The sequence below is a fragment of the Pocillopora damicornis genome, chromosome 13 (assembly GCF_964200805.1).
Source record: "Pocillopora damicornis chromosome 13, jaPocDami1.2, whole genome shotgun sequence".
NCBI lineage: Eukaryota > Metazoa > Cnidaria > Anthozoa > Scleractinia > Pocilloporidae > Pocillopora > Pocillopora damicornis.
The window spans coordinates 18,390,957-18,405,269 of NC_142682.1; the positions used below are offsets into that span (position 1 = coordinate 18,390,957).

At 36.5% G+C, this 14,313-nt stretch overlaps 1 protein-coding gene across 2 annotated transcripts; it reads left to right on the forward strand.

The window, feature by feature from the left end:
- The first annotated feature begins 7,888 nt into the window (after window positions 1–7,888).
- Window positions 7,889–14,060, forward strand: LOC149035798 (uncharacterized). Of its 2 annotated transcripts, XM_089192395.1 has the most exons (3): window positions 7,889–8,068; window positions 8,342–8,553; window positions 12,815–14,060. In XM_089192395.1, exons 2-3 carry the CDS (start codon window positions 8,475–8,477, stop codon window positions 13,144–13,146), a joined length of 411 nt encoding a protein of 136 aa, XP_089048521.1. In that variant the 5' UTR covers window positions 7,889–8,068; window positions 8,342–8,474; the 3' UTR covers window positions 13,147–14,060. The 2 variants fall into 2 exon arrangements, 1 of the variants encoding a protein (XP_089048521.1); XR_016182560.1 differs by lacking the exons at window positions 7,889–8,068; window positions 8,342–8,553 and adding an exon at window positions 10,909–11,014.
- The last annotated feature ends 253 nt before the right edge of the window (window positions 14,061–14,313 follow it).

The window sequence follows — 14,313 nt, forward strand, 5'->3', positions numbered from 1 at the left end:
TTTGCTGGTAGTGTAAAATTTTTTTATAGTCCGGTTCAATTCAGAGCTTAAAATCGAAATGTATCGCAGCACTCAAATCATTTTGTTGTCGTTTATTTGGTATTCAAGCACGAGGATAGGGCCTAAGAAATGAAAATATGGTAATTTAGCGAGTTCAGAACATTTCTCTGAATTCTGTTTTCACATTTCCCGGTGCGATCAAATTAGCAGCACTTGTTGTGTCCCTTTGTTTGATCATGAGCAGAAAATGGCAATCTTGTAGTTTCAGCCTGGCGAGGAGCCTATATTTAATTGAAATTAATTACTTTTCTTTCGGATAAAATTTTAGGTCATCAGGAACACCCTTTACCAAGGCTACGACAAAATCATCCGAAGAATCTTCCTCCATTTTTTTTTTTTTTTTTAAAATTCGAAAGTTTTCTCCAAAATGGAACATAATTATTTCATAGAGTCAAACTGTTAACATTTCCACCTGTAGATTTTAAACCGCAATTGTGCAGTATCCATTTCGAATGAAGGGTATTGATTTACGTTTTCCTCTCCGTTTTAGAGAATGTATAAAAAAAAGTATACCCAAACGAACAACCAGAAACATCCAGAGTAAAAACTGAATTAGCGAACTGATTTCTGGTTTCTCTTTCCGAGCTGCAACTTTTCTGACATTATGATTCGAGCTGACACTTCGCTCGGGGTGATTCATCAATTTCGAATATTCGACAATTGGCAATGCTTAAATGGAGATTTATAAGCGGGGGATTCGTTTGCACGCATTTAAATGTCAATTTAACATGCCACAAACTTTGTTTACGAGCGGGTACTTTGTGGAATGACGCGCGAGCTGCGGTTAGACGCCAAGTATTCAGTTTGTTAATCTTACTTTCGTTAGCCTCTACACACTTTGACACCTACAATTAGCTAAAACATTGACTCGTTTTCGTTTGGCATAATAAAGAATACACACGAGTTTTACGAATTGAAATCGCCCTGTTAGAGGATGGGAAAACTGTCAAACGCGAAACAGAAGTTTTAATTCTTTTCTAGTATGGTCAAATGACACCCAACCGAGTAAATAACTTTGTTAATTGTAGGCGGGCGATACGGGTTTTATTCGGACCCTTTATCGTGAAAACTTCCCGGGTTCTTCCTTACGTGGCAACAAAACAAGTTATAAATAAACTTAATTGGGGTTTCTTTCAGTTTCCTTAAAATTGCTCAGTTCTCCTCGAATTTGTGACAGAGTTTTTGAATAAAAAACAAAATCACGCTAGATGATTTTATCGCAGAAGGGAACTTGCAGTTGCAAATGACTTCCAAAATGTTCCATCAAGATAGAAATAGAAAGAAAATCGTGCCTTTTAGTAATCAATGCTTAAAACAATCCACGTCAAATTAGTTAATCCTCGGTGGAATACGGATTTGACAAGCTAGCTTTTCGAAGGCATTGAAGGAAAAAATCATAAAATTTAAATCGTAAGAGTTTAGAGCAAAGAAACTTTAGGACGTCAAGAGTTGAGTTTATTTTAAGGAAACAAATTAGCATAGCATGAAAGGGTGTAATTTCAGTAGTTATCTTGTAGGACTATAATTTGTCAAGCGTAAATGCACTTCTGCCTTACGATGGCGGTAATATAGATGCGATACTTTAAAAGGACAAACAAAAACACACAGGAAAAAAAAAGACGAACTTTCCCGCAACAAGGTCATTCACTATAAAAGAGAGTATTTCATCATTTTTCCCCTTTGGCAGTTAAGTTGAAAATGTTTTCCGAGAAAGAGTTTTAGAATAAAAATCTGAATAATCCCCTCGATCCTTTCACTTATTGAAAACAGCTTATGGAGTCTTAAATGAAATAATCTCGCGAGAGAACACAGTCTTGATTACTCACCGAATTGCGCCGCAAATGCCGACATTTTAACTATGCTAATAAACGGTATTCACATGACAACGTTTCAGCGAAATTTTCAGCTAAAATTTCAAGGCTGTTTGCCAGAAATTAGAAAAGCACTTGAAATTTTGCAAACACGTTACAAATTAAAATATCGCACTCTTTATTGTTGTATTAACTTTCTATGCTGCGTTTTGGTGAAACCCTCCACACAGGAAGATATTTCGCATTAATACCATAGGAAATGCACATAGTAGTTTACTTTACATTTCGGAAAGTAAATTGAGGGTAAAGTTGATTATTTCCTTGCATGGGCTCAGCGATTTTTTTGCTTTTGTTGTATCCGCCGGCTATTAGAAGAAAACATATTATGTAAAACCCGCCGGTATAGATTGCATCTTTTTAATGGGTAATTACTGCTGATATGGCTTTCCAAGTTGGCTTTAAACGAGACCATATTTCAAGCTCAATACTTTGGTAAAGAAAAATGCCAGCACCTGCCCTTGGCCTTGTCAAACTGCAAGTCATTAATTTAAAGTTCATTTGTAAAACGAAGACGGAGAGGAGATACATTTGTACGAGACAGGCCCACTCCTCGTGCTTTCCTTTTTGTTTTGTTTTGTTCCTTTTTTCTGGCATTATTTTCTGCATATCTTTCTGCAACAAGAATCTGGTTTTGTCTTTTTCATGACTTAATCTCCAAAACATAATTTGAAACGTATCCTTTGCAATGAAAAAAAATTATTTCTCTTGAGGAAAAATGGCTTTTAAATGTCAATTCATGATGAGGGAAGATGTCAGTGAATATTAAAATCTCATCGCAGCCCGTTTTAGCCCAGCTTGATGTCATTATATCTCTCCGTGGGTATCGAATGAAACATCGAGATGTTTAAATATTGATATTAATTTAGAAACAGTTTTGGATGTTTTGAAAGCTTCTTCTAACCTTTCTGTCACGAACAAGGCCTCCAGTAATTATAGATGGGCCCCACAGGTTGAAGGAAAAGTCGTGATATTTAATTATGGCAATCTTTGTAATTTTCCGTATTGTGCAAGAAATAAAAAGCGTATTTTTTAGTACGTCTGCACTGACAGGCAGGCACAAAAATCGCTAAAAATTAACACCCCTCCTTCAGGATCAAATTTTCCCCTTTTTCAGAGTAGAATTCGCTTCTCCAATTTAACAAAACTTCGATGTCGATTTAGGTATCACACTATACAGACTTTTAGAGTGAATAGTCTTTTATTTCAATAATATTCAATTACGAAAACCATTAGTCATTTGACACTCTATTTCGACTTCTCCATAATTTTAAATTCTCATTCTGCCTGCGCCTACGTTTCTCAGGTAACCAGCTCTATATTTTTAGCGCGCCAAAATAGCCAATATGTTTATACTAGTATCCATGACACAATTTGAAACCAAAACTAAGCAAGAGAAAGTGTTTTCGGCGGATAAAGACACACTTCGAAAAGATACGTATGAACCAAATTAGCAAAACTTATCCAAAACTTTGCGTGGTTTTTTGAGATTTCTTACCTTCCTGGCAGAAAAACCTTTTCACTCGCCCGAAACATTTAGCTTTGTGTACAGTCTTTTTGCTTCAAGGTAAGCGATGGGCGTGTGCTATTATTCTGCACAAACAAGAGTCATTTTCGATTTATCTTCGTCTCCTGTTACAAAAGATCCTTGATTCTTTGTGATCAATCAGGAATCCATCGTGTAACGGGCAAAATGAGTAAAATAAATTGCGCGTTAACATCGTTAGCTTGAAAGTTTCATACGAAATAAATGAATTGGTTATGAACGACAAACAAGCCAAAAGGACAGGTGAATCGGTTCCTAATTCGCAAAAGAAGACTAATAAATGTGAACATATTAATTTCCGGTAAAACAACTATTCCCCTTTGGCAAATAAATTCGTTTTCTACTTGAAACCGCTTATGAAAATTCAAGATTTTAATTATAGAATGATGCCTAATCGGAAATGAACCTAAGTGCCAAAAAAACCCATTGAAAGTTGTCGGTTCGGTTTGATTATTCCAAACAGTATGTTGTGCATGCATCCTTTCGGAAAGCTTCAAAAAAACTTCTTTTAAAAACTGCCTTTGTCTAATTTGAAAGGGAATCAAATTTGCATCTTTGAGGGCCATTTAAACTATCAAAGAACATTTATTTAATTTGGTAATTTGAGAAAATTAATTTGTATCCTTTTTGTTTGTATTTAAGGAGCCGGTGAAAGTTTCCTGTTCAGCTCGCAAATCCGCCCTCAACGGAAAAATGATTAAAGCTTTAAAAAAAGCCTTCGGGCGTTTTTAGGTGTCCTTCTACATTAGAACAAATTTGTTAAAAATAGATGGGTAATTACGTTCTATGGCTTTTAGAGAATTGATCGTTTTCGGAGTCAAAATATCCTTTTTTTGCGCTAAATGTATTGACCTCGGATAAAATGAAAAAAATTATCAGTTAAATTCTCTAAGTCGGTTTTATTTTTCGCATTCAAAATTAGAAAAATCTGATTCATTCGGTAATTCTACACCACAGACAATCAATTTGTTTTTCTCTAATCGATTTGGAAGGCAAGGTTAACTATTTTGTGTAACCATGGCAAAATTGTGATTAGATATTTATTACATTGCGCGCGTGAGCGCGTCTGGTGTCGCACGAGCAGTGAAAGAAAACACGAGCCATGCCACGCGTTTGTATTGCGTGGCATTTTCCATGTGTGCGTGGGTGAAGGAGTATTGTCAATTCGTGATTTTTTACTCCATACAATAAATTTCGGATAGAAATCGACGGCTTCTATATTCAGCTCAAACAACAGATATTTGCTAAATACATGTGCCAACATTTCAGCATCAAATCTCTGTTTGCTTAAGTAACGGCCAATAGCAAATTCGAAGTAGTCGAAAACTCTTACTGCAAATGTAAAAATCAATTAGACGTTACTCGGCAAAATTCGCCTGCTATTAGACACTTTTCAAAGAAACTATTTTGCCCCTCGGATTGTGTTCTGTGTCGCTGACAGAACTCAAGGTTTAGTTTCATACAAAAAATCCAAGAATATCGAAGGAATAAGAAAAAACATGCAGGTGAATTTAAACAATGGAAGTTAGCCATTTTATATGTAACGTTCCCCCAGAGCGTGTTATTTATATTAAAAGCTAACTTAACCACGCGTATCCCTCTATGAAGAAATAACAAAGAATAACTAATGTCGCCATGAAAAGCTTCATTCTTTCACTGTTAATTGTTCGCGCTGTCTTTTGTAGGGGAAAGGAGGTCCAGCCAAGAAAGATACAACGAACAAAACAAAAAAAGACAAGATAGCGAACACACACACGGACATTTGTTACAGAACAGATGTAAACTCGCTTCTGTCATATTTCTGTTCATTTCCTTTGTTTCTTGAAAGAACAGAATTGAAACCGAGCAACAGCGATAAATGTGATCATTACATCGACTCAGAGCAAATTTTTCACCTCCTCTCGAATATAAAGCCTTTAGAACCATTTACAAACTTTTTACTCCAACATACGACCCGTTGTTACATGGATACGACAGCCCAATATATGGCGGAATATTTGCCCCTCGAAACATCAATTTAGACAGAGCTATTTACCTTCGAAACGGGCGTTTTAAACTGATACAAAGAAAATTGACCGGTAAATTTTGCGTTGCTTCTCGTAATAAGCTCGGGCAAATTTAAAACAAGATTTTTGTTTTGTTTAAAATTAATTAAAATCCACCCTAGAATGGAAATACGAATCTGTAAGATCTGTCTCGAAATTTAATTCATGTGGTTGAGTCAAACTCAGAAGTAAACGACAAACGTCGTCCAATCCAAACCTCTTTGAAGAAATAAACATCCATTTCATTCTGCTCTCTGTTTTTGTAATTTAGACTTGTCTAATAAAGTAAATTACATTCTTCAAAAGAAAAACTGAAGAGGAACATTTGGCTGGTAGGGACAGAGTAATAAACGGCTCAAACGAAAGTTGTTGTGCGTTTGATCACTCTCACCAGTTGCTAGAGATCACATATGTTTTGAGAATGGTCGTGTTATGTAATCTCCTTTCTCGTGTCACTTAGGATTAGCGGTTTTAGAGATTTAAATCCAATATCTTTTAGTAAAGTTCCACGCCGTTTTGTCAGCGAGGGTGGCTCTGACTCGCGCGTGGAGAGCGATTCTCGTTTGGATTTAACCACGCGTGTTCGCGTTTGTGAATCGAAAAGGAGAAGTTCTGAAGTTAAACTTTTGTTCTTTAAAAGAAAAAAGTAATTTCGCCGATCAGATTTGTGTTTTCTAATGATTAAATGCTGTCTTATTTTGTTGAGTTCAGCCAGAAAATTTAAAAAACTATTGGACGCACGAACACTCAAAATGTCCTGCCATTTCGAGACATCAAGGAAACTGTTGGCAAAATTATCCACCCATCCCTACTCAGGACGCTTTCCACAATGTTGGACCAAGCGGACTGCAAGACCATCATCATTTATTAACTTGGTAAATGATTATCCATTCCTATAAGTTCTCTGTGGCTTATGTTTACTATTGAAGCATTCGAACACATAATCGGAAGATCAATGATTCAAATCTTGATGGCAGCCTCAGATTTTTCATTTCTCCATGCTCATGAGAATTGATAAAAATCTCTCTTGATAACCCGATTTCTTGGTTTGTTTATGCGAACAAACTAAACACCCAAAAAAAACTTATATTAGTCGGCTTCAAGATAAAATCAGGGCTTGAATTTGAAGGCTTTTTCAGTGGGCTCATTTGATTTCTTTTCCATTCCTTAAAAAATCTAAACCACCATTGTGCTATAACGACTTCATCAAACATTAGCTGAACTCTACAAAACCCTAAGCTGCAAACAAATTGAACTATTTCTTTAAAAAAAATGGCGATGGAAGGAGACTTGAATCAAGACTTGAACCGAAAAAATGTCGATGAACTTCATAAACTAAAAATGTAATCTAAAATCAACAAAGTAAATTGTATCATCTGCCGCAGGATTCTCTGCCTAACACTACGGTTCCTCAATATGTAGTTTCGTAACATACTGATATTATATGATTAGCAAGGTTTGGTAACACAAACTGAAAAAAATCGTCGTTTAAGTTTTGCAAAAGAATGTGACGTTGTGGGAAATGAAAGATCAAAAATTTTTCTACCCAGAATTATAAAAAGATACCGATTAACAAAAATATATTTTTGATAAAAAAAAAATTAATACTGCTGCTTCAGACAGTGGCCAACGAATGAATTACCAGCATCAGACAAACTATTCCGCCTCGAATCCCAAAACAAAGCGTACATCAGATAATAATTACCACAGGACGCCTGGTTGTGTATGTCGCAACCTCTCACAAATTCCGTTCCTCCACTTGCTATACAACGGGAGTAACTGAATAAACGCGAATTTTGAAACGTTCATTTTAATTTGTTCATTACGAGGAAAATAAATAAATACTGAAAGATCAAAAATGTTTCACTAAAAACTTTCTTTTATTCTAAGTGTCCTCGCTGTAAACAAAGCATTGTAGTTGTTTCTTGCGAAGACATCTAACAAGCAGGCTTTAAAAGTTGAAGGATGATTTTTTTTTTTTTTTACCTAGTAAGGAAATTGGACCATTAAAAAGATCACAGCACACAATTTACGGTTTAACATCTGATTGTCTATGATTGTCCTTTCGGAACTAACCTCTTCAGTTAAAAGCGTTTCTTACCTGAGGGAAACAAAAGGAAGAAATCAATTTCATTTAATTACATTTATCGATCTTGTGAATGATACACTTTGTAAGAATAAAGGGCGTTATAAACTCAGTCACTCAGATCATTCAGAAGAGCATTTCAAAACGCGTCTTAAGAATTTTCGTCTGTATTTATCAAAACTTTTTGTTCCAAACCTATAAGGTGTGATAATTGTGAACAAAAGTACCAAATAGATGGGCGCTTAAAGCGTAACGAAAACAATGGATTAGAGGCCGGGTGGTTTAAAATACTGGCGACTGCATGTCTGGGTAAGGATGTGAAACATTAAATGGACACAGGTGAACTACAGATTTTAACAATGTAGCTCAAGGCTCTGCTTTCGTAAAAATTGTTAAGAAGAAAAGCCATTGGCGAGTCGCCGCTAAAAAGATTCTTACGCTTCTAGGACTTTTCACATCCACGGTAAAAATTTCTAACTTATATAGTTTTACAGCTGTAGGGGTTTCACGAGAATTTACCTCCAACGATATGGTGTGGCGTGCTTTCAAAAGAGGGTATCATGGCGATATACATTTTTTTTGTTCAAGCATCTTTGCTTGTTGTCAAAAGACAAGTATATATAATCTATGTTTTTCTATTTCTGTCTCTGGTGTACAGGCGGTAAACACTTATTCCATAATTTCCACGTGCTAGCTGGTACCTATTGCACTTTTTTGGTATTTATTTAATCCTCAGGTGTGGATGAACGCGTTACCAACCGATGCTAGATGCTCTTGGAATTCTCGTCGCTCGCTTTTGCACGTGTATGCTCAAAAGACCGGTGAAATGAATAATAAAATAACCGCTCAAGAACTGGTGTTCTGTTGTTATGCATCAGTCGGAGGATAAGCTGATAAATGGTTTTAATCCGTCAGTTTGGTATAAATCTGTTCAACAGCTATCTACAGGTGAAATGCTTTGATCTTTAGTGTACATATTAACTTTTGTAATGTTATTCCTGTTTATTCCGCAGTCATATATTTTTTAAGCTTCTGTCGGCGTCTTTTTTCAAACTGTTTTAACTTCCCGCCGGTAAACTGCAACGTCAATTTTCCCTCAAAGGTCAAAAGCAGGTAAATTTTTGACCTTAAATTAGGTGTTTTTTATTTATAGTTTTTTCTCTTGTCAATGAAAGAGCATAATAACGCCGGCTCTTAAGCAAAAGTTTTGTTAGCAACTTATGGTACTCGATCAGGTGTTTGCAACGAACCTAACTGCGAATGGTCTCAATAGAAATGTAAATAACTTAGTTCTATCGTTACGACTGATACTAAGCGAGTTACGATGTACTCGATCGACCTGGGCACGTGGTTATGACGTCAGAAAACAAGTCAATAAACAATGTGTTCACATGCGTGTGTAAAGATTAGATTTAAAAAAAAACATCGTGATGTTACTTTTTCCTTTTATCAAAACATTCGCAAAAACATCGCCATTGATGCAGAGGGTCAATATCTCTTTTGCATGGTTAATAACGTCATTGTTTAGTTTTTGTTTTATTTATTTATTTAATTTTTTTTTTTGCTTGAACGACCATTGTAGGTGAACTGTCTCATTTATCTTAAACAGGGCACACAATAAATATTATAATTGATTTTCGTCTAAAATTCAGTCTATTTTCAGTTCCTGACCTGGCATTTTTTTACTTTAATTAATGTCATAACGTTAGACTAGGGCAATCTTTTCAGTCAATTAGCTGTTGGGAAGGAAGAATTTGAAATAAAATGTGAAACTGTTTAAAATTAAGGAAGAATGAGAATTTACAGTAAAGACTGATTTTTTTTCGCTTTTGTTATCTAATTTTTTGCTGTTTTTTTGTCGTTCTACTTTTTGTTTCTTTTTGTTGTTATTGTATTTATCTTTTTGCATTTTAATTGCTTTTGTACGTTTAATTTTTCAAAGATAATATTTCCATGACTAAATATACGGAAACTAAAAACTACAGAGAGTCCCGCCGAACAGTCCGTTCACGAGGAATCAGTGAGATTTTTTGAACGTTATTCAGAGGAAGTCATAATCCCTAAAACGTTCTTTACCACTTAGAATTATTGTTTCAACTTTTTTTATTGACATTGGAAACTCCACGCCAAAATGCTAAAATTGTATACAGCACTGGCTTCGTCAAAATGTGAATACAGAGGTGAAAGGGGATGAGGATGCATACAATAAAGATTTATGGGAGCTGTACGTTGGTCACTCACGTTTACCCGAGCTTCAAGCAGTTTGCTTGTTTTTATTTTACGTTCTCATTAGCTTCATGTGATTGTTTCATTTGTTTTGATTGCCCGTTGTGCTTTCCTCACTTTTGGTTTTACGACACTCGGTCGGCAGGGACTCTAACGACGCTGAACATCAATGAACACAACAGATAACAGAATTGACGTGGACTTTTTAAGCAAATACACAACAGTTTCTACTGGTGACAGTGTAAGTAACAAAGGTGGAGTTTAATTCTTCTTCTGCATGGTCTCGAGTATATCTATGAGCCTTACTGCGGAATCAGAAGCAAAAGTTTGTAACATGCGCTCACTAGCTAGGCCGGGTGTGATTATTAACCAAGCTATTCTTGCACACAGTAGGGCAATCGAACCTTCACCGACGGCCTCTCAATATTTTTTCCGGCGCTCAATCCTCACTTTAATTTAATTATTTAAACCTTTCTACATCAGTTATTTCTCCACAAGGCAACAGACTTAACTGCCAAAATAGCTTCTTCAACAACGGCCGGTTAATCACCAACTGACAAACAGCGTAGAAAATGCTCAACAACTCTCATGAGTGAACGATCTCTGCCGACAGGTCTTTGTTAGAGAGAAATTCATTTGTTTTTGATTCTAAAAAAAGCGAGCGTTATGCAAACTTTCGTGCTCGATGTCCCTCACTCGTTTTGTGTCGTTTTTGCTTAAAATTTCTAGTCTCTTTTTTATCGCAACGAGCATTAATAAGAAAACATCAGTAGTTCTGTCTTCGAAATGGAAAGTGCAGTGATACACCCCTGTCTCGTTACAACGCCCACTTCCTTTTGTTGACTAAGCTGGTAGTTTTGGAGAGGTTCAAGCACGTTTCTTATACCTTATGCAGATATGTCCAATTCAAACGTCCACCCTGGCACAAATTTATAGTTTATGAACTTCGTCAACCAAAAAGCCTCTACATGGTACATTTAGCCTCATCTCGGTGAAAGCTGCGATCATCTTAGGTTGCTTGGCAACTTAACGTAACCTGTGACGTCATCTTAACACCATGTTATACCCTCCTAGTATATTTTAGCAACATATTTTGAAAAGTGTATGATGAAAATTGTGCGCAGTGTGTCCTTTGCGGGAGATAACTTCAAACTGTTTCTTTCTCAAGCCCTGTGGTGATCAGGTAAGTAAATGATCAGAATTTCAATTTCAAGAAACAAAAATCTTCATAGTAAAATGTAAAACAAACCAGTTCTTCCTCAAGCCCTGAGCGGTCAAGTAAATTGGAGATGAAATTTTCACTTAATGTCATTCAGAATCTTTTGATATCAGTGGCGAACTTGACAAAAGATCTTAACCCTTCAAGTATATAAAAAAAAAGATGAAAGAACAAACACGGTGAGGATAATTGCTAAAATGCGAATACAAATTTGCATAGGCGGCGAACACAGAGGGAAATGACAAAATTAAAGAATTAAGTGGGCAATGCTATAGACAAGAAATTTTCAAGCACTGTCTCGAAGGACTGTCGACTGATTTTCATTTAAAAAAAGAATCTGTACTAAATAGGAGGAATTGACTCATTTTCAACTCGAGGTAAGTAACTTTTCGCTTTATATGCGAAGTGAGATGAGTATTAGTTAAAATTTTCTGCCAAATTCAAGGTCAACTGTAATTATCCTTTGAAAGCGAATTTAGTCCTAAGTTGAAGAGCGATTTTCTTAAATTCGATTAACATTTAGGAGAGGCGTTTTGCTGAAAATATGTTTAGTCTTTCGGAACAATATAATGAAGGGCCTTAAAAATTAATGAACTTAAAGGCGGTGATAGCAAAACTGTTATTCTACTTAAAAAAAAAAACGAATTTATTCATTATTTCTTCCTTCCTGCGGCTCGAAAATTACTTAATTAAGCATCTTACTGAGGTAAAGCTGGTTTTCAAGAATATCTCGTTATTTGGAGCAAGAACTTGACGTGAACACAAAATCAAAGATTGGATGATAATAAATGCGTGAATTTTAAAAAATTATTGCAACGGTGAAGGTGTTTTGCAGAAAAAACGCTTATGAAAACATTTGAAGCGCCGGTGAGTCGAATATTCGTTGAAACATCTTCTTTAACTTAAATTACCCCGTTTGAAAATTCTGTTACCCGACAAACCTTCCCAGTTGTGTCTTCATTAAAGCATGAAGCTCTATAGTGATATATGAGACATTAAGTTAGTTCTGAATGGCCTTACTACTTAAAGTCCTTTCAGTACAAGATATGTTTATATGCTGTAAACAACTATCAAGAGGCTATATGGTGACACATTCAGATGCTTAATGCGTACTGAAGTTAGCATTTTAAAAAAGAGGCCCGTATATCGGTCCACAACCCCACAAAACCGAGCTATAACGTTTTCAGATATCTCCATCTGCTTTTTATTCCAAAAACTGTCAGCGATCAAAAACTCGATACAAGACTACTCCGATCAGTCCTCTGAATTAAAATCGGCAGTCTCATATGCCGGATATGTTTGTCAAACCTCACCAAATAACGCCTTTTTTGTTTAAGACGAAACAACAGAACTCTACATATGCACAATGATATCTTATAGCATCATTAGTATTATTTTTATTTGTTTTTCTTACGATCATTAACGTTCCAATTATTATTTTCATTGTCCCAGCTATCGTGAGACTACTGCCTGTTTTTATTCAGTTTACCTTTCTGTATTTCACATATAATTGAAATTTCGCGCGTGTTCCCCTCTTTCGGCTACTCATGTAGAAAATCCCTTTCGTTTTTAAATTTCAAATTACAATTTTTCTCTTCCTCTCCCCCCTTAGTATTCTTTTTGGCTTTCCTTTTCTGAAATACAGAAAACAGCTGAGAATGGCCACTTCCCCTGCAAAGCATCCTGGTTGAGCGTGGCCCTATATTGTCATTAAATGAAAAGGTCAACTGCAAATTGATGTCAGGTATTATTTTTATTTTGCAGGACCTAAGGCGGTAGAAATATTTAACATGAACCTGCGCCCGGCTGGTAGATTCGCTGATTGTTCTGAATCGAGTATTTCCGCCTTATTGGAGTCATTTGGAGTTGGCACTAGTTTTTCAAACGAGACATATTTGTCAATGGAGCACGAAAACCCGATGGAAAGTTTTCCAAATAACTTCCGAGTTCCACAGGCCTTTTGTGTTACTCCCGAAATAACTTGTCTGCCCCTCAGAGTCGGCAACAAGTTTAAGCGAAAGCAGCAAAAGCAGTGTTACCCTTCAACTTGTTCAGGAAGCAACGTTTACCAAGAAAGAAGGTCGAAAGATCTTTGATGTTCAACCACAAGTAAGGTATGAAAGCTTTAAAGATGTCCCTGGCTCGACTTGTTGCACTTCATGTGGGATCCGGGTCTTGACATACACTGAATACCGTGTAAGTAGCGCGACCTGGGCACTAGCAGGTTTGTTATGTGCCTTTGGCTGTCATTTTGGCTGCTGTTTAATACCTTTCTTTATCAAATCATTTAAGGATGTGATCCATTTATGTCCTCTCTGCAAGACACAGTTAGGGAGATTTACCCAAGTGTGAATAAAGGTTCCATATTCTGCAGCCGAAACTACTACGAAGGTTAGCGAACCCGAGAATGGGCCCAAAATTTTTGTATCACGACCACACCCAATAACCCTAGTAGATTTGTCTACATTCCTGCGTGTTGTGGTGAGTATCTGTTTATCAATGCTATTTTAATGCATGCAGGAATAACAAACAACTCACTACAATACGTAGGAATATGGGCAGGTCGGCTAAAAAGAGAGGGTTTTCTCGCAATATACAATTTCGGGCCCATTCCGCGGTTCGTAATACATATTAAGAAGCTGGAACTTGCACTCCAAAATCTGCAAAACTAGCAAAAGACAGTGGTTTCATAAACTATGGTTTTATCCAGCGGAAACAGTAACCGTATTCTCGAGGTTCTCATGATGGAAACGCCTACAAGGCTTACAAACGCTCAAGGAACGATGTTAGGAACATCTCCGCTAAGACTTACCAGATTCAAATTACTGACTATTAGACTAGCAAGTTCATTTGCCAAAACTACATTGTAGCCATGTAAAAAAATATGTATGTCGTTATAATGGTTACGTCTTGTAGCCCCGGATTTTGCTCCTCCAGCAGTTCAAAAGAAACGTAGGCGAAATCAGATCCATTTGTTGGCTCTGTCAATAAAATACAAATGCACACTTAATTTCTTTCATACGAGGCAGGGGGGGGAGGGGAGGGATAGGAATATTTCTGATACAGAAAGTAGAAGCTCCAAACAACGGCGCGCTGTTTAATTGAGGGCTCTGTGTTGTCTCCATTGCGTGACAACTCAGAGACCCCATGCAACCCCTTGCATCAACTTTTCCTAAGGAACTGGAGGGAAAGTTTGGATCTCATCGTTAAACCGTGACGCTCTACTGCGTTTGAAGACATTTGTAGAAGGGTGACAGACGAAG